Genomic DNA, 19449 nt, shown 5'->3' with positions numbered 1-19449 from the left:
GAGAACTACTTCGAGATCGAGAACAGCGACGACGTGAGGGCCCAGCAGATTTACGGTGAGAGTTGGCCGTCGCTACCAGACGGGATTATTATGGAAAACGAATCACATTGTGCTGCCAAGTAGCTAAGAGATGGCGTACAATCGGCTGATCAATATTGAAAAGAAAATGAAGCGAGACGGGCAGTTTGCCCAGGAATATTCCCGGATTATGAAGGATTACGTATCCAAAGGCTACGCAAAGCGTTTGGAACGACAGGACATCGCTAAGGAGAGCGACAGGATTTGGTACTTGCCACATTTTGGAGTGGAGAGTCCCAACCAGCCGGGAATGATACGACTGGTATTTGATGCAGCGGCACGAGTTGGAGACGTGTCGTTGAATTCAGCGCTGAGCAAAGGTCCGCAGCACTACAAGCCCTTGGCATCTATTCTCTTCCACTTCAGAGAAGGCGCAGTCGGAGTTCGCATCGGAATCAAAGAGATGTTTCATCAGGTGCTAATGCGACCCGAGGATAGATGTGCGCAACGGTTTCTGTGGAGAGATGGGGATGACCAGCGGGATCCCGACGTGTATGAAATGCGCGTGATTACATTTGGAGCAGCATGTTCACCGAGTGCTGCACATCATGTGAAGACCGTGAATGCCAAGCGATTCATGGATCCGGATCCCAGAGCAGTCAAGGCCATCGTCTACTACCACTACGTGGAGAGCGAAGCTATTGGAGTAGCTACCAGAGTTAAGGAGATACATGCACAAGGCGGATTTGAGCTGTGCAAGTTTTCGTCGAGTTCCCCTGCTGTGGAGAGGATGCTCGGACCATGTGAACACGCCCAGAGTATTGGATGGGGTGAAGCCGAGCAGAAGATTTTGGGAATGAGGTGGCAGCCAGCCACAGACGACTTCAAATTTGGAGTGCAGTACCATAAAATGGCACCCATCGTATTGGATGGGACTAGGGTTCCCACACGGCGGGATTTCCTGAGCATGGTTATGTCAACGTTTGATCCCTTGGGATTTCTTTGTTGCCTGATGGTAACAGCGAAGCTATTATTGCGAGAAGTCTGGAGAAGGAAGATCGCATGAAACGATTCACTACCGGATGAGATGTACAATGCCTTTATGGATTGGCGTAAGGAGATGGAGAAAGTGGACCAGTTCCGAAGACCACTTCACTATTTTGGACATGGGCAAGTGAAGTGCTGCGATAGATTGTCAGTACACACAGGCGCTACAAGCAGTTCGTCGGGAACAGAGTTGCGAAAATTTTGGAGTCAACGAAGGTGGCCCAATGGAGATGGCTACCGTGCGCCGACAATGTGGCGGATGATGCGACCAGGTCGCGATGTAGCGTGGACTTGAGCGAGAAGTCACGCTGGCTAAATGGACCGGCATTCTTGAGGAGACCAGCGGCGAGCTGACCAGGATCTGCACCGAGCGACGAGGCGGATGCAGATGATGAAGAAGAAATGCCGAGTGAGTTTGTGCTCATTGGAGAAAATGAGACCCTTATACCGTTTCAGAGATTCTCAAGCTACAGGCGATTGTTGAAGACTGCAGCCTGGGTCCTAAGGTTCACGCGTCGATGCCGTAGACAAGGAGATGAGCTTGAGAACTATGGCCTCACAGCAGCGGAATGTGAGGACGCTGAGAACAGAGATGGTTGTGCGCGTTGCCCATGTGAGGATGAAGCATCAGAACGTGGATGCTACGATCGCGGAGATCCGGACCAAGTTCTAGATAACGAAACTGAGACGAGTTCTACGGGGAGTGATTTCTGGATGCAGTCAGTGCAAGCTGCAGAGAGCGCGACCGATGCCGCCCATTATGGGACCCCTGCCGGAGGATCGTCTGAAGGCCTATGGTTGACCATTCAAGAATACAGGTCTTGACTACTTTGCACCACTGCTGGTAACCGTTGCTCGGCACCAGGAGAAGCGGTGGGTGGCGTTGTTTTCGTTCCTGACGACCAGAGCGATAGATTTGGAGCTGGCACATGACCTGTCAACTGATTCCTGCATAATCGTGATCAGGAATTTTGTGTGCCGTCGAGGGCCAGTTCATAGACTGCGCAGCGACAACGGCAAGAACTTCGTGGGAGCTGATAGAGAGGCCAAGAAGTTTGCGGAGGTATGTGAACCCGAGAAGATCCAAATGGAGCTGTCGAGCTAAGGGATTGACTGGATCTTCAATTGCCCAGCGTCAACCCGTCAGAAGGCTAAGTCTGGGAACGAATGGTGCAGTGCGTGAAGAGGGTGCTGCGCCACACGGTGAAGGAAGTGGCGCCGAGCGAGCACGTCTTGGAGAGTTTTCTGATAGAGGCGGAGAACATTGTAAATTCTCTTCCGCTCACCAGGAAGCCCCTCTTACGCCGAACGACCTGCTCAAGGGAGCAGCTTACCCGCCAGATACCCCCGTCCTGGATGGAGGCCTTGTTAAGGAAGGCGCCACAACGAAGCAGTGGCGTATAGCAAGGATGCTGAGGGACCGATTCTGGAAGACATGGGTCTTGGAGTACCTGCCCACATTGACGCGGCGAGAGAAGTGGTGCCGCAGAGAGGAGCCGATTCGTCGAGGAGACATCGTCTTCGTTTGTGACCCAGCTGTACCGTGGCGAGATTGGCGGAGAGACATCGTCGAGGAGGCCTTTGCTGGAGTCGATAGAGAGGTTAGGCGAGCTAGAGTGCGGATCATGGATGAAGATCGGACTCTCTGGATAATGCGCCCCGCTTCAAAGTTGGCGGTTTTGGATTTAAGTGAAGATGTCCTTCACGGAGGTGGGGAAGTCGCGGGTCGATAGTTAAGTCAGTATTTAATCGATAGGAATTGGTATTGTGCCCTGATGAGCAATTGGGCACACTAGAAAGCCCGAATATGGCGCACTCGTTGAATTGTTGAAAGTCATGGAGAGTGGAAGGTTATACTGCGGTAAGAAACTGTTATATTTTAAGCCATTGTAATTGAATTTGTAATCTCCCACAGAATAAAATATATACTATGCCATACAGTCCAACCTTCAAGCGTTGCCCTTGTTTGTTGTGGATCGGGTCCGTGTATATTGTAGGCAACTCCCATTCTTGTTTCGGCACGCCCCTTACCGGAGTAAATTCTCCACGCGCGAGGAGAATCGGCTGAGAACCGGTGTTGCTCCAAAAAAAATTGGCCACGCCCTAACTAATGGAACCTGGCCACTATCTTCCTCGTCTCCTCTCGGCTGGCCTGAAATGGGATTCCATTAGCCTTTTTTCTTCCCCCCACTAACCGGAACGCGCTCACCGTAGGGTCTTGGCCAGTCCGGCTTCAGAGACCGTTCTTCGGCGTCGGCGACCGGCGAAAATTTTGAACGGGCGGGATCACTCCTTTTTAATGGACGGCACTGCGTTCGAAATTTTGATTGCAATTATCTTGGCGCTGATGGCCACTTGAACACAGCGACCGCTGTAAGGAGATAGCTATTTCACCGAACCCGCCGCGACTGCGCGCCGTCGACACCAAATCTGAACTGATCTTGTGTAGGCCATTTTCCTTCCGCCAAACCAAGCAGATTACGGACCTCTGTTCCCTGCATTCTGGGTCAATGTCCCTATAACCTACTTTTGTCTGGTTTGAATTTGAATTCGCCCCCAAACTGACTCCAGTTTTCACGTTGCCCATCACTGGAGCCTTAACCCACTTTGCATCCCTGGTTTTCCTGATTAATCAATTACTGAGGGATGGCGACATAACAACCGAACTAGCGCTGCGGATGCTTGTTTTTCCGAAACTCTAGTAAAATATTGAAGACATCCCTCCTATGGACATCTACCAAACATCTGCACATCCTGAACTACCCTGAAAACACCGAGGACCTTTTTGGGACATCAGAACAAGGCCCAACGAGGAATCACACCCACATACACTACCGATCAGCTTGTTGAGATGTCTTCTTCTTCCCCTGCTGGACATTATATTGTGTTTGTTTTGGTTTTGGGTGGTTGGCCACTAATGGACTTGGAATCTCGTCGCGGGAGCCAGGTGAGTACATCATCGCAGCAGACTTTTCTCACCGACACCTTCTCTTCCAGTGCTCGTCGTGGGTCGTTCTTACTGCTTCAAATCCTTCGCGTGATATATTCCACTAGGTTTCCCGTGCAATGTCTCGGTTTCATACATGTTGTTTCCTATCCTTGACTTGATCCGACAATTAAAAAATTTCTTCGTGAATTTGGCATTGTAGTTCTGGCCGAAATTACTGAAGGTAAAGTTCTTTCTGTATACCTCCTGTCCGACTGCGAATCGTACATTTCGTGACCTCCGATTGTACACAGCTGCTCTTCTTTCGTATGCCTTCTGTGAATTCCTCCGGATTTCTTCACGCATCAGGGCGATCCTCGATTCTCTTGGCAGGACATACAGTTCGTTGTCTTCAAACGCCTTCAAACGTCTCGCCAGTTGGTAAACAAATTGTTTCCCGTTGTCGGATTGTAACAACTCCGGAACCCCAAACTTGTTAAACACCTCCTGTCTTAAAAATCGAATTACTCCCGCAGAGGTTGCTTCCCGCATGCCCTTAAGGAGTGTGAACTTCGAGAAGTGATCAACTTCTATGAACACATATATCAATTCCCTCCTCAAGACCTCGGATACTTTCCCAGAAAATCAATATATATTTTCTGGAATGGCCTAAGTGTAACCACTTCCGCACCAATCTCGGGCTTAGGGCCGCAATTCGTTGGCTTGGTTTCTTTGCATACCGTACAATCCCTAACATAAGCTCGGGCTTGGCTTACCATCCTTGGCCAGTGAAATCTCTGACGCAACCAACTCAATGTTTTCGCCATTCCACCATGAGCTTTTTTTCGGGCTATGCGCTTGCTCTATCAGAGTGCTTGTGAGGCTAGCCGGTATCCACAGCTTCCGGGAGTATTCCCCTAATTCGGGTTAATTATCATCTCGTCTAAACCGCAGAAACACATAATCTCCATCCACAACGAGATCTGGGAAACGTTCTTCACGGGCCAATACCTCCCTCCTAAACTCAGCGTACTCTGGAGACCCGAATTCTGTCGTCAATTGACTCTATCATCCTTACTATTTTCTATAACAAAGTCATAGATCTGAAGCTGTAACGACCAAGAGCAAGCCGCCCATCCAGGTCCTTCAATGACATCAGCGGCGGGGTCTGTTATAATAGTAAAGGGCATCATTTCGACATACGGTCTAAATCGTTTCACTCCGAGAATGGCTGCCAGACATTCCTTTTCTTTGACGCTATAATTCTTTTGGCCTTTGTTCAGCTTCTGGGAGAAGTATTCAATGGGTATTTGAACCTGCGGTACCATCCTGCTGTACCCAACAGACTACTAACCTCCCGCGGATTACGGGGATTATTTAGCTTTTGAATAGCTTCTACCTTCTTGGGATCTGTTCTTAATTCCCCTCCGCCAATTACGAAACCCAAAAAGCGCTTAGCGCAGAAATGTGATTTTTTCAACACGATTGTGAGTCCTGCTGCATTCAAACATTCTCCTACTTCTTTAAAAATGGACAGATGTGATTCAAAGTCTGGGGTCACTATCAGTAGATCGTCGAGATAAACAAAGACTTTCTTCCTTAGTTTGAATGGGATGACCTTATCCATCAACCGACACAGGCTTTGACCCACGTTACACAGCCCAAAGGGCATTACGACGAATTGGTACAAGGGCCTTCCAGGGACAGTAAATGCAGTGATCGGTCGACTCTCTTCCTCCAGCTCGATTTGCCAGTAAGCATGTTTCAGGTCGACACTGCTGATAAATATGGTTGAGGCAATTCTGCTTAGGATTCCATTTATGTTTTGAAGCGGATACGCGACCTTCTTTGTCACCTTGTTTTTTCTCCGGTATCATGACCAACGTCACAGGATTGTTCCAAGCACTCTCACTTTCCTCGCCTAGTCGCAACATCTCATCCGCTTCAGCATAGACCGCCACCTGTTTCGTCGGAAACATCGGATAGTGCCTTGACTTCACCGGCACCGCTCATTCTTCCAGTTCTATCCTATGCTTTAGAAGTTTAGTTCGTCCCAATCCAACCTTTTCGTAAGAAAGAAAAACTCCTCGAACTTCAGCGAGTCGGGATTCCTGGGACCCCGAAGTTGATAACGCTCAGGTTTGACCGTTGTAACTTCCTTTGGTAGCGACTCTACCAATTCCTCGACACTACCTCCAAATAGTTCCGGAGCAATATCGAACTCCTTCCAAAAGTCTACCCCCAAATATAATTGTTGCTTTAAGGCAGGACATAGACACAAACACATGCTGTCCTCTCGTCTCCAGAAACTAACTCTCACGATGGCCTTGCCTAGTATCCCTTGATCCTCGCCGTTCGCTGTTTTCACGTTTCCCCTGTATGGTAACCAATCCAATTTAAGTCGATCCACCAACTCCTGGCAGCCGGTACCTAAAACGCTAATGGAAGCTCCGGAATCCAGGTGTATGCCCGGAGCAACACGAACTGCTTCAAGGGCTCGCACAGACTACTCTTAACGGTCTTGATCATTCATTCTTCCGTAATTGGTAACCGCACCGCAGCCCTCAGTCGACGCATCGCGTGGAAGAACGGGTCCAGAGACCCTCCTGGTATTTGCGTCCGCTAGCTCAGGTCCTGGATCCTTTCATAATCGCATCTAGTGTCGCTATACCGACGCTCAATGGCTGTCCGCAAATCCACTCAGGTTGCTATGTTGTTGGTACGGACCAGCAGCCAATACCATTCCGCCGCCTCTTTGAGAAAACTCGTAGCCATCATGATTCCGCCGAACAGCCCCTTGACGGCCTTTCGTGTCTCTTGGTTGATTGCTTCCACTGGAAGAGGAACCTGGTCGGAAGTGCAAACTTTCCTGTTGAAGATTCTGATGATAATTCGACAGACCGATTTGCTGGCGTTGTCTAGTAGGGCCAGGATTTACTTCCGGGTCATTCCTGAATCGGTTTTGTATTGTTGACTGATTCCGTCGATGTTTCTGACCCCCCCGATAGAGATGTTTTCCTTTCGACCTGCCTCATCAACTTAGCAAAGCCTTCTTTGATATTTTTGTCAATCTTGTCGCTGATAAACCGTTCCATTTCAGCCCGAAACTGGTTCTGGGAATCTACCACAAAGTTCCTCACATCGCCCTGGTTGTCGACTCCCTCGAGGCTATACTGTTCTTGAACCGGATGTAGCTGGATGTGTGAAAAAGTCGGTATTGGTGTGGAGTTGTCGACAAGCTCCAATCTATTTGGTTTTCCCACCCGGTTAAGAGTGTGAAACGGCATTGTTTGCAGTGGAGGACGACCCTAAATTGGTCGTAAGGTTCCCGCCATCTTCCATATAATTTCCGTTCTTACCCATTTTAATTTGATTATTTATTTCTTCAAAAATTATTATTTCGTCATTTTTCTTTCAGAAGGGAAAAGAACTACTATAAACTATCCCATCCTACACTGTGAACTGATCTGCGGCTCGATTCTTTCCAACTTCGACTCAGTCGGAGTTTGGAAGTCAAGGATGTCATTTTATTTAGTAATCAAAGTCAACGTTTCTTCACCCGCCATCATCCCTTAGACCTCGCGATACATCTCAGCCGCCGTTCGACAGTCAGGGACACCGAGGAATCATCCGGAAGCTTTTGAGACTCCTGTTCTTAAGAGACTCAGGACTCCGGATTTTGGTTGTATTGCCGACGAAAAGGATCTTTTTACGTCCCCCCCACTGTTGCTCCTGTATCTCTATCGCAAATCTTCCAGTCTGCTTGGACCAGCTGATGTCGTCAAGCAAGAAACAAAGTACTAAACGTTTTCTTTTTTTTTTACTTTCCTAATCCAAGCTTTATTTCTCATCTTTCCCCAGATCTTTCTGCTGTTCGTCTACCGGTCAGACGAGGACTGATAAAAGGTTTATGGGAAGAAGAAAATCCTGGTGCCTGGAGCCTGGTGCGTTGCCATTTTTATTTGAATTTGGGCGCCAATATTGTTACGTCCCAAAATAGAACTACGTGTGTCCGCGAGTGGGTAGCGCAACAGCTGTCTTACTGCTGGACCAAAACATTGACGAAATGTGCACAACTATAAGACTAACAAGACACGTGATTATCACAAAACTAACTCTCCCACTTGTTCCTTTCTAGGTCACAGGACACCATCGGATATATTGGCTTTTGGGGGCAAACCCAAAGCCTCTACGTTCCCACCCGACCGTAGCAGCCGTAGATGTTTCCGACTGCCCCTTGGTCCGGTCACCGTAGTATACTTCGGAACTATGTACATGTTCCCTCCCCTCTGAAAGATAGGTCTACCTCGTCTCCTCTCGGCTGGCCTGAAATGGGATTCCAATTGGCCTTTTTTCATCCCCCCACTAACCGGAACGCGCTCACCGTAGGGTCTTCGCCAGTCCGGCTTCAGAGACCGTTCTTCGGCGTCGGCGACCGGCGAAAACTTTGAACGGGCGGGATCACTCCTTTTTAATGGACGGCACTGCGTTCGATATTTTGATTGCAATTATCTTGGCGCTGATGGCCACTTAAACACACCGACCGCTGTAAGGAGATAGCTATTTCACCGAACCCGCTGCGACTGCGCGCCGTCGACACCAAATCTGAACTGATCTTGTGTCGGCCATTTTCCTTCCACCAAACCAAGCAGATTACGGACCTCTGTTCCCTGCATTCTGGGTCAATGTCCCTATAACCTACATTTGTCCGGTTTGAATTTGAATTCGCCCCCAAATTGACTCCAGTTTTTACGTTGCCCATCACTGGGGCCTAAACCCACTTTGCATCCCTGGTTTTCCCGATTTATCGATTACTGAGGGCATGCGACATAACAAGTTTTTGGTTTGTGTAAATAAATAGGTTAAATAAATACTGATTTAAATTGACATAAATTGTCGTAAGTTAATTTGGGCGGGTTACGTAATCAAATATTTTATCGGGCCCGTTTTTATTTTAAAATTTTCGGCTTGCTGATTTTTTTGCCGCTCGCAGTTTCCGGGAACTTTCTATTAAATTTTCGTTGGCAAATATAATCTTAGGGTCGAATAAAAATCTGTGGCCACCCGGGGATGAGTGCCCAATTTTCTTGCTGAAAATTTTGATCTCCTCCTGGTGGCTGGTCTTCGTCTCTCCTTATATAAATCTATCTTCCTGATCCAGGCTGTCGGGTCACGCAGCCGCAGCAGCCAACTAACTTCTTAATTCGATCTCTTATATTAATGGCATCGCGAAAGGTAGCTCTCTTTATCTAGCTCTCTCGTCTTTTGTGTACTTGCATTTTTCGGCCCAGCTTTCGGCTGGCTGTCCCTTTGTAAATCAGTACGAATTCTGATCTCGACATAAAACGCATTCTCGTCTCGCCTGCTGTACTCTCTCTCGCTAATAAATTGTTAACAAGCCTAAAGCAACCTGAAATTCGTATTTTAATTTAGCAACAACTAATAAAAAAGCTTATTAGTTCAACAAGTGGTGACCCCGACGTGATTTGTGCATAAATAATACTAAGTGCAAATCATATAAGTCTATTTATTGACTTTTTTCATTCTTGCTTCTGCGGTGCATTGGCTTAGCAACAATCATAAGGCCTTAAATGCAGTGAGCGCTATAAATAAATAGCAGTTGGTGATTGCGGAAATTTACATATAGTATAAGGCGCAAAATCAGCTATACATAGAAGCGTACATAGCCAAGTAACGGGCTGTTATTCCCTCGTTTGCTTTGCGCTCATCTTCCCGCTGGAGCCGAATTTCGGGCATTTCGTCTGCTGTTGTTGTTGTAGCCATGCCTACGGGAGCTTTTGGAGATGTTACCGCTGATGCAAACAGGGCAATATTTTTAAAGCGCAAGGCAACGGCTTTATTTAATAGAGTGGAGCGCTTAGTGGATTCCCTATCAAGTGCGGCGTTAACTTCATGCGACGAATCCGGTCTTCATGTGAGGTTAGAGTTGATTGATGACCTTCAAGAGTCATTTAAAAAGGTGCTCGGTGAGCTCGAAGAGTTGGATTTAGAGGAAATTGAAAGTGATTTAAGTGAGAAATTTGATGACATTCTCGTAACTCTGAAGTCATCGGTTCGATCCGAAATTTCAAAGCGCACCTCACAGCTTCTTTCGCATTCAACTTTTGCTGACGGCATCACTCCGGGAGTTTTCGGCCCCCAGCAGCGTCAGCCTCGACATAGGGCAGCATTGCTGCCCCCACTGGAGCTTCCAAAATTCGCTGGAGGTTATGCAAATTGGTCTGACTTTTATTCTATGTTTACCACGATCATAGATAGTCATCCGGACCTCACCAACGTAGAAAAGCTGCAGCATCTACGATCATGCCTGAGGGACGCAGCGTTGGAAACTATTCGCTCATTGGAAATTTCGGATGGCAACTACGCAATTGCTTTAGATTTGCTGAAAAATAGATTTGATAATCGACGTTTGGTTTTTCAGGCACACATTATTGAGATCCTGGGACTAAAGGCGGTGCAGAGTGGTTCCGTCTCGACACTTCGGGATCTGTCCGATAAATTCAATGCTCATATTCGTGCTCTCAAGTGACTGGGCACGACAGAACAAATTGCAGGATGCATCATCGTCCAAGTTCTGTTCCAAAGGTTGGATCCGGCAAGTCAGGCAAAGTGGGAAGAGCGTTTAGAGGACCCTGCCTTCGTCAATTTAATTCCTACGTGGGAGTCAATGGCATCATTTCTGGAGCAGCGATGCAGGACGTTGGAGACTATGGATTTCGCCATGGCAAACTATACGCCGGGCAATCAGGTGGGAAGTAACAGAATACCCAATGCACGTAGATCAGCATTTGTTGCCTCGAACGCTAACCCCTGGATTTGTATATTCTGTAATGATACAGGGCATTCCATTTCTTATTGTCAGAATTTTAAAATCCTGTCTCCTGCGAATAGGCTTCAAGAAGCGAAGCGGCTCGGTCTTTGCATAAATTGTCTTAAGGTTGGTCATCAAGTTCGGCAACGCAACTCTAGTAGTTGTCGTTCATGCGGATCTAAGCACCACACCCTGCTTCACCTGGGAAACTCACCTCCTTTTCCTTCACAAGAAGGAGCACAGCTTCAGGAAGCACTTCCTTCTGCTTCACCCTCTGCACTGCCTTCCACTTCGACTGCTCTTATTGCACAGGAATTTAGTAATGATATTGTGCTCTTAGCAACGGCTAGCATTTTAGTAAAAAACCGTTCTGGGGTTTTCGTTCCCTGTCGAGCTCTACTCGATTCGGGCTCCCAACTGCATCTAATAACGTCCCGATTCGCAAATCAGCTTCAAGTAAAGAAAGTGAAATCCTCAGCATCTGTAACTGGAGTTGGAGATTCCAGTTTTGTGACGGACGGTCACTCGGTCAATATTCCGATTCAGTCCCGAACTTCCGAATACTCGGCCAACATTACCGCGGTGATTGCTCCGAACATAACAGAGCGACAGCCTAGCTTCAACGTCGACATTGGCAGCTGGAACATACCCAAAAATATACAGTTAGCTGACCCAAGGTTTTATGCTCCCCAGCGGGTGGATCTTTTAATCGGAGCCAGCCTCTTTTTCGAGATGTTGTGCGTTGGCCAAATCAAGCTCCCACCTGGATTACCCCTAATTCAAAAGACGCGTCTGGGTTGGGTTGTTTCTGGAGGCTATGGCCTTTCCAATGGCTCGGTTTTAATGTCGTCTCAAGATGAACTTCTCGCTAGTAGAGAGAATAGTTTCGATCGGTTAGATGATCTTCTTCGACGATTTTGGGAAGTGGAAAGCTGCGCCGAGCCAATTATACGCGCTACTAAGGAAGAATTGGACTGTGAAGCACATTTCGTAAGACACGTCAATCGTTTGCCAGCTGGTGATTATTCTGTTCGGCTGCCTGCCAAGTTTAATCTAGATCTTTTGGGAGAGTCCTACCAGCAAGCTTATCGAAGATTTTTGTCCCTAGAGAGAAAGTTGAATCGTCAGCCATCTTTGAAGGCTCAATATGCAGCATTCATAAAAGAATATCTCGATCTAGGACATATGTCATCAGTTTCTGCCGCTGACATCGGGTTGTGCCGATATTTCTTGTCTCATCATTGCGTCATAAAGGAAGATAGCTCCACTACAAAGCTTCGCGTAGTTTTTGATGGATCGGCGGCCAGTTCCTCAGGCTATTCTCTCAACGATGTTCTTATGGCAGGCCCGGTTATTCAGCCTAAGCTGTTCCAGATTCTTCTACGGTTTCGTTCACACCCAGTAGCAATCACAGGAGACATTTGCAAAATGTACCGTTGTGTTAGGGTTCAGCCTGAGGACAGCCATTTGCAATGCATTTTGTGGAGGGACTCCCCCCAGGATCAATTGCGGGTGTTTAAGCTAGACACCGTTACTTATGGCACGAAGCCAGCATCATTTCTGGCTGTGCGAGCTATGCATCAGTTGGCAGCAGACGAGCATACAGCGTTTCCGCTCGGGGCTGAGGTCATTCGTCGCGATTTTTATGTGGATGATTTGATATCTGGAGCCAAGTCCAAGGAAGAGGCAGTCATCATTATGGATCAGGCATCAAAACTTCTAGCCAAGGGAAAATTTAAGCTTAGAAAGTGGTGCTCCAATGTGTCGGCTGGTTTGGATGGAGTTGTTGTTCTGTTGCTGTTGCTTCGTCTTGTCCAGCGCTCACATTTATGGGATGACATCAAATCATTGCAGTCAAAGGGAATGGTGCACTCCTCCAGCTCGCTCGCATCTCTTTCGCCATTCATTGACCAGTTTGGGCCTCTTAGAGTGGATGGCCGGCTGAAGAATTCTTCTCTGGATTTTAATGGGCGTCATCCAATTATATTACCACGGAGTCATTCGGTCACTATTGCCATTATTACTCACTTTCATGAACGCAATCTGCACACTGGGCCACGGGCATTACTTGGCATAATTCGATCCCAATATTGGCCTATTGGGGGGAGAAAGACGGTAATGAAGGCGGTAAACAACTGCATTAGATGCTTTCGAATGAAGCCTCGAGTAGTGGAGCATATAATGGCGGATCTTCCAAAGGAACGACTTGATGGATCTCATGCATTCGAAGTCACTGGCATTGACTTTTGCGGGCCATTCCTCTACAAGTCAGAGGTGCGAAGCAAGCCTCCAGTAAAATGCTACGTTTGTGTCTTCATTTGCTTCGCCACGGAGGCTATTCATCTGGAGTTGGTCAAGGATCTCTCTACGGTATCGTTTCTACATGGCCTCAAACGATTTATATGCACTAGAAGAAGGCCGCGGCAGATTTGGTCTGATAATGCAACCAACTTTGTTGGAGCTCGCAATGAGCTGCTCGAACTAAGGCGTCTTTTCCTCAGCAGTGATCATCAGAGAGCTACATTGGACTTTTGCCTAGCTGAGGCTATTGATTGGTGTTTCATTCCTCCTAGGTCGCCACACTTTGGCGGTCTTTGGGAAGCGGCTGTAAAGATCGCTAAGCATCATTTCTACCGCGCTGTTGGCACTGCTGTTTTAGCCTTTGAGGAGTTGCGGAACCTGGTTCGGCGGTTGTTAATTCTCGACCATTAGTCTCGATTTCAGAAAACCCAGCTGATCTGGATGTATTAACCCCAGCACATTTTTTGAATGGTGGTCCGCCTTCTTCTTTCGTCGAGCCGGATGTGACCAGTCTTAACTTCAATCGCTTGGATGGATGGCAACGCGTGGCTTACTTGCAGCAGATCTTTTGGTCACGATGGAAGGAAGAATACCTAACATTGCTACAACAGCGCTCCAAGTGGCGCACCCCAAAACCTGGCCTGGTTGTCGATGACTTAGTTCTGGTTAAGGACGAAAACTTGCCTCCCATGAAGTGGCCCCTCGCCAGAGTGATCGAGCTTCTCTTCGGTGGAGATGGGGTTGCTCGAGTTGCCGTTCTGAAGACAGCATCAGGAGTGACAAAGCGAGCAGTAAACAAGCTGTGTCTGCTACCCCTTAAGGATAATGTTGAAGCCCAGGCTTCCAACGGGGGGAGTATGTCGGGTCACGCAGCCGCAGCAGCCAACTAACTTCTTAATTCGATCTCTTATATTAATGGCATCGCGAAAGGTAGCTCTCTTTATCTAGCTCTCTCGTCTTTTGTGTACTTGCATTTTTCGGCCCAGCTTTCGGCTGGCTGTCCCTTTGTAAATCAGTACGAATTCTGATCTCGACATAAAACGCATTCTCGTCTCGCCTGCTGTACTCTCTCTCGCTAATAAATTGTTAACAAGCCTAAAGCAACCTGAAATTCGTATTTTAATTTAGCAACAACTAATAAAAAAGCTTATTAGTTCAACACAGGCTTATCCCTCACGGAATATTTGGGCAGGAACTTGACTTCTTTTAATACTATTTTTCTTACCAACTGAACTGTACGCGACCACTTATTTTCGCCCTTCAATTCCCTTGCTTGATCCACTTTTGCAAGCTTCTCTTCGCCAAAAACCACTCAAATTTGTCGGATTTAATCTTCGGTTCATTTGGAGTTATCCAGTTTAAGGAACCAGTTCCATAATTGGACTCAGCTGCCCGATCCCTGGACTCACGATTCGTCGATAGTCGTGTATCGATTTTGTGCCTATCGTTATCTGTCTTAGTGTAAACAGCTTTGTTAAACTCGTAACTTGTGTACTCTTTTGTCGTTTAAGCCTAGTACTCACATCGACGAAAACCGCGAGCTAAGCATAGGAGTGAGCGAGAGGCAAATACGCGGCTAACGTTTTTCGTCGGGTCTGTTTTTCAGCGCGGTGCTCAGATAAGCTAAGAAAATACCTGAAAAAATACCAGATTTCGCAAGAGAAGTTCGATGAACGCCGTTAGCCGCGGCCCAAAGAATAAGAAATTTAATCATTGGCGGTGTTCGTGCAGAAGCGGGGGGAAATATAAAAATTAAAAATGGAAAAAAAAATGCCTAAGGAGGTCTTGTGGGACTTGACCGACAGGAAGCAATACCAAAGCGGGGCAAATCCGCACAATAGTTAAAGTGCTGGAGGGTATCCACTAGATAATCCCAATGGGAAATCGCTCGATCTCCGGCCAGCTCTCCATTGAGGAACCACCGGACTCCACCTCCATTAGCTACTTGCAGCTAAAGCGGAGATGGACGACGCGCCGGCTACTATAGGGAGGGGGAAATAAGGTCGCCCGCAAAGGGGCAGCTGGAGGAGCCATCATCAGCCATTACTAGGATGCTGGGCGACTTCATGCAGCATCAGGCGGAACAACCTCGTTCCCAATTCGGCTCCCACATCCTAAAGAATCAATATGCCTATTGGGACTCGGAGCTGGACTACAGATGACGCGGGAAAGATGGCGAAGCATCCGTGGGACGAGAAAGAAAGCCGTAAACTTATAATTTACATATATAAAAGCATTCGTTGAACATTTCATATATTTTTTTTTTTATTTCTTTGTGCACCAGCAGACTCTTCTTTTTTAAATTGCTAGATTTGATTTGTTTTCTGTTTGGGAACAAGCCCAGCTGTTTGACAGTAAGACCATGCCACATGCATTGCGGGTGAACTTTGAAAACTTCGGTCACAATACAAAAAATACGATTTTTCGACTAGTGAAACTCTTAGCCGATCTGAGTACTAGGCTTTAGTCATGTCCACAATTATTTGTGTTACCTTTTTTCTTTGCAGGCCCGTCTATTCATATGAATGTATTTATACAAATTCTGAAAAATGTGAAATGACTAGAATTAAATTACTGCAAAACAAACAAAATAATTTAATTTTATCTGGTGGGTATACATATATATATATAAGCATAAAAATAACAATTGTAAATGTCAATTTTTTTTATATGAAAAAATGTATATAAAAATGATCCTTTTGTTGAACGAAAATTTCAATTGGAATGTTCAAAATGTTTAAAAAGATCAAATTGATATTCTCGAAAATATCATATTTATAGACTGGAAATATCAGTGTAAAAATATTTCACACATTGTTCACCGCCATTTCACATCAAAATGGTTTTCTATATAGTATAATATGAATGTACAATTTAATCTCTTCCTTAAACATAATATCATAGTATCATTATTTTATATAAGGACATTTTTGTAAGGAAATTATTGTTAGTGCAGGACCAAGGATGTTGTTCCAACCAACGGGTTGGAGCTTAGCAATTGATCTCATCTTAAATATATTATTTGAAGAAAATAACCATTCTCCAGGTTCTGTCCCTGGAAAGACCTGGCACCTGAAATGGTCCAGGTCCAGGAAGATCTTATAAAAACTTAAAGGGTTTAAACGATTCTTACTTGCGAAAATTCTTGTGGCGTCACTGCTGGTCCTCAATTGCTTTGCATTTTTTTGGAATAACAGAATTTGAAGGTCCTCTCCCTTCGGGTACGGTTCGCTTATGCCGATCAGCTTTTCGCTTCAGCGGTTCTCTATGTGGTTGTTGCCATTTTAAGCGGCTGTGTACAGTGGCATTATAATGAATCGGAGACATGTCAATAAAATACCAAATATACGGAAAAAACAAATACCAAAGACCCAACCAAGACATACTTTTGCCCACCTCTAGTAATGCTTAACCTTTGTAAAAAATACCCATACTGTAAACTGCCTTTAAAACGATAAATAAGCGCAAACTCGAAGCATCAATAAGGAACGTTCCCCAAAGCATATAGTTGTGGTTCGGGAGGTCAGGGACTTTGGCAGTCACACATTTTTGTGTCGAGCTGCTTTGGGATTTGCTTTACAAAATTAGTTGGGGTGTAAGTGGAAATATCCCATAAGACCACAACTTCTTGCTAGTGTACATATGCAGGGCTTAGGTGTGCAAATTACGTTTCATTCTATACGTTCAAATATTTTGAGAACCGTTACTAATGGAATTGGAACTTGAAGAAGTCAGGAAATACAGTAGTTCAGTGGTATTTCAATTAAAAAATGTTTTGAAATATTAGTTTTTTAGGTTGATGTCATGAAAATGTAAATGTATTAGTTAATTTTCAAAGCATTCACTCTTAGAAAAAATTACGTAAACATGTTGTTACTTATATATGTTCTAAATAAACATACACATACAGTGGATCAGCTATGTACATTATATGCATAATTATGTCTATATAGGTCAACATTTTCTCCTTAACGGTTTAAAACAACGAAATTGTCAGCGTTGATTCTTCAACTACGTGTACATATGTGTAGAAAAACTAGTGTGAAACATTGAATATCTATAAATACATATGTATGTTAACATTTATGAAAATTAAATATGTAAATTAAGAAACCTAATTAAACTTAACATTGAATGTACATTTCTACAAAGCATTGTTCATTTTATGCTGACTTAAAGTTAAAGGTATTAACAAGCGAAGAAGGCTGTTCATTCAAAAATCGGAAGAACAATTAGATTGGAATCCAGAGAACCATGCTCAGAGAAGATAAATTTCATCAAATGTTTGTTTCTATGCTTGAAATGAAAATACTTCAAGCAACCATTATTGAAGCTCATCAGAATTTAATAAGGCACACCTTTACGTAAACATTAGCTGGCTTGAAATTTCAAACGAACTTATTGCTGTCGTCCAACCTGAGTATATTCCTGTTACCTTGCATCTCAAATCATGAAGCTACTGGAGAGTTCACGTTTTGAGGCCATTAACAATGCGCTTTCTATACAAACAAGTGGTGTCACGATCTTTGGTCGCATAGAAAGCTATTCATGGTATGTACCTTAAAATTAATCAAAATGTATTTAAAATTATTCATTTTCTAGCAAAATGGTTGCAGCTGAAAAGGTACTGTATAAACGATTTACAGCCGATACTCATGGGCATGACCTTCAGGCGTTATCACCACCTCAAACTTTGTCTGACTTTTCGCCTAACTTTCGGCGAAACAACAGTCAGTCTGGAGATGAAGGCATTACTATTTGTGATACAATTTCCAGAAAGACTTTGTTTTATTTAATTGCAACTTTAAACGCTTCATTTGAGCCAGATTACGATTTTTCTGAAGCTAAGGTAAAAAATTAATATTATATACATGTGTTCGTAGATTCTAAAATTTTCCAAAGTCTCATGAATTTAGCAAAGAGCCATCATTACAGTGGGTTATGAATTCAATTCATTCAAATTTATCGGCATTAGCGGGAGATCAATATCAAGTTATTCGACAACCATTATGGTCTGCTGTTGATGACGAAGTGATCTTGTCAGAATGTGACATATACAGTTATAATCCAGATCTTAGTTGCGATCCATTTGGAGAACCAGGCTGTTTGTGGTCATTTAATTATTTCTTTTACAACAAGAAATTAAAACGGATTGTATTTTTTACAAGTCGTGCTGTAAAGTATGTATAATTTGTTCTTGCCTATAAAATATGTTATGAATTACTATATTTCAGTTCTCTTTATACTGGAGAAACCTCGGACTTTTCGATGGAAGAGGATATATATTAAGATAATGCTGTTACCTGTTTCAAAAAATGCAATATAGATATTTTTCGAAACAGTTGACTGGAGGTTCCAGAATGATTTATAGCTGTTATTGGTTTGATTGCAAATTTTTCTATCAATGTATCCTTAAAATTAGTTTGGAGACCGAAATCTAGTTAATAAATATTTAAAATAAGATAGTTTATTACTTAGAGTAAAAATTCAACTTCATTTACAAAATAGACACATTATCACTAAATTATTTACTGGATAACTGTAAAATAAAAGTTAAGTCCTTCCCGAGGGGCCTCGCATGTCCCCGGGAAGGACCGACTCAATACCTAGACATTCCGGAGTGCTCGTGCAGTCCCAAGCGTAGCTCGTTCTTCACGATCGGTAGAGTTGCCCTTTATGTGTGTTAGTGCTCCTCCCAATGAATAGCGTCGGCCTTTAGAGTTCGTTATAATAATTCTTTATTTAATAAATCTTAGTTGATAAGTCGTCTTGGTTTGCCGGTCCAATTGGCTCTGCCCCCAGTCTTCTGCGTCGACACCTGCTAGAGCCCCGTGAGTCCGGTCCCGGCGTCGACGTCGGCGTCAGCGTCAGCGGCCGGCTGAAGTTTTGCCGACCTTGCAGTTCTCACCGTGCTCCACTTGCACGGCGAACGGTCAGCGTTCCCGAGCCAGGCCAGCGGATGTCGTTGTGCTGACTTGGCACGGGGTGCGGGGGGCAGTTAGGTCAGCGCCCGGCCGGCGCATGTTTCCGCGCTGCGTCGGCATCGCGGCGGGGGGAAGGTGAAGCCGGCCGGCCAGCCCGCTGCTGCTCCATCGCTGCTGGTACCATAACTTAGCGGCTGCAGCCACTCGAATGTTTTGGTGTTGCTGGGTGGCCGAGAGGGGGTGAAGGGAAGGGGGCGTTTGGCCGGTGTTAACTCCTCCCCCCCACAAGATCTGTGTCCCACAGATTATTAGGCCTTTGTTGCGGGCTCCAGGGTGCCCTGCGTTTCCAGGTTCGCAAGCGGATCCCGCAGCTCAGGGATTCCTTTGGTCGACGTTATCTT

At 45.4% G+C, this 19449-nt stretch overlaps 3 protein-coding genes across 4 annotated transcripts in view; 2 read left to right on the top strand and 1 right to left on the bottom strand.

Moving 5' to 3' along the window:
- The window catches only part of RpL5 (ribosomal protein L5), a 383867-nt gene that overhangs the window by 168163 nt on the left and 196255 nt on the right, over window positions 1–19449 (bottom strand). The window contains exon 1 of one of the 2 annotated variants that reach the window (XM_065868435.2): window positions 2447–2456. The exons of the other annotated variant lie outside the window; for it this stretch is intronic. The gene's annotated coding sequence lies outside the window, so the exon portion shown is untranslated. Of the gene's footprint in view, window positions 1–2446; window positions 2457–19449 lie in introns of those variants that run through there. 2 annotated transcript variants of the gene reach the window in all.
- LOC139354299 (uncharacterized) lies at window positions 131–1084 on the top strand. Its single transcript, XM_070998520.1, has one exon. It carries the CDS (start codon window positions 131–133, stop codon window positions 1082–1084), a length of 954 nt encoding a protein of 317 aa, XP_070854621.1.
- Maf1 (repressor of RNA polymerase III transcription Maf1) lies at window positions 16826–18585 on the top strand. The gene is made up of 5 exons (XM_017087160.4): window positions 16826–16936; window positions 17304–17675; window positions 17727–17973; window positions 18027–18304; window positions 18359–18585. The coding sequence occupies exons 2-5, from the start codon at window positions 17575–17577 to the stop codon at window positions 18411–18413; spliced, it is 681 nt and encodes a 226-aa protein (XP_016942649.1). The 5' UTR covers window positions 16826–16936; window positions 17304–17574; the 3' UTR covers window positions 18414–18585.

The sequence above is a fragment of the Drosophila suzukii genome, assembly GCF_043229965.1.
Source record: "Drosophila suzukii chromosome 2 unlocalized genomic scaffold, CBGP_Dsuzu_IsoJpt1.0 scf_2c, whole genome shotgun sequence".
Classification (NCBI taxonomy): Eukaryota; Metazoa; Arthropoda; class Insecta; order Diptera; family Drosophilidae; genus Drosophila; species Drosophila suzukii.
The sequence above is the reverse complement of the archived record's forward strand: the minus strand, read 5'-3'. Positions and strand labels throughout refer to the sequence as shown.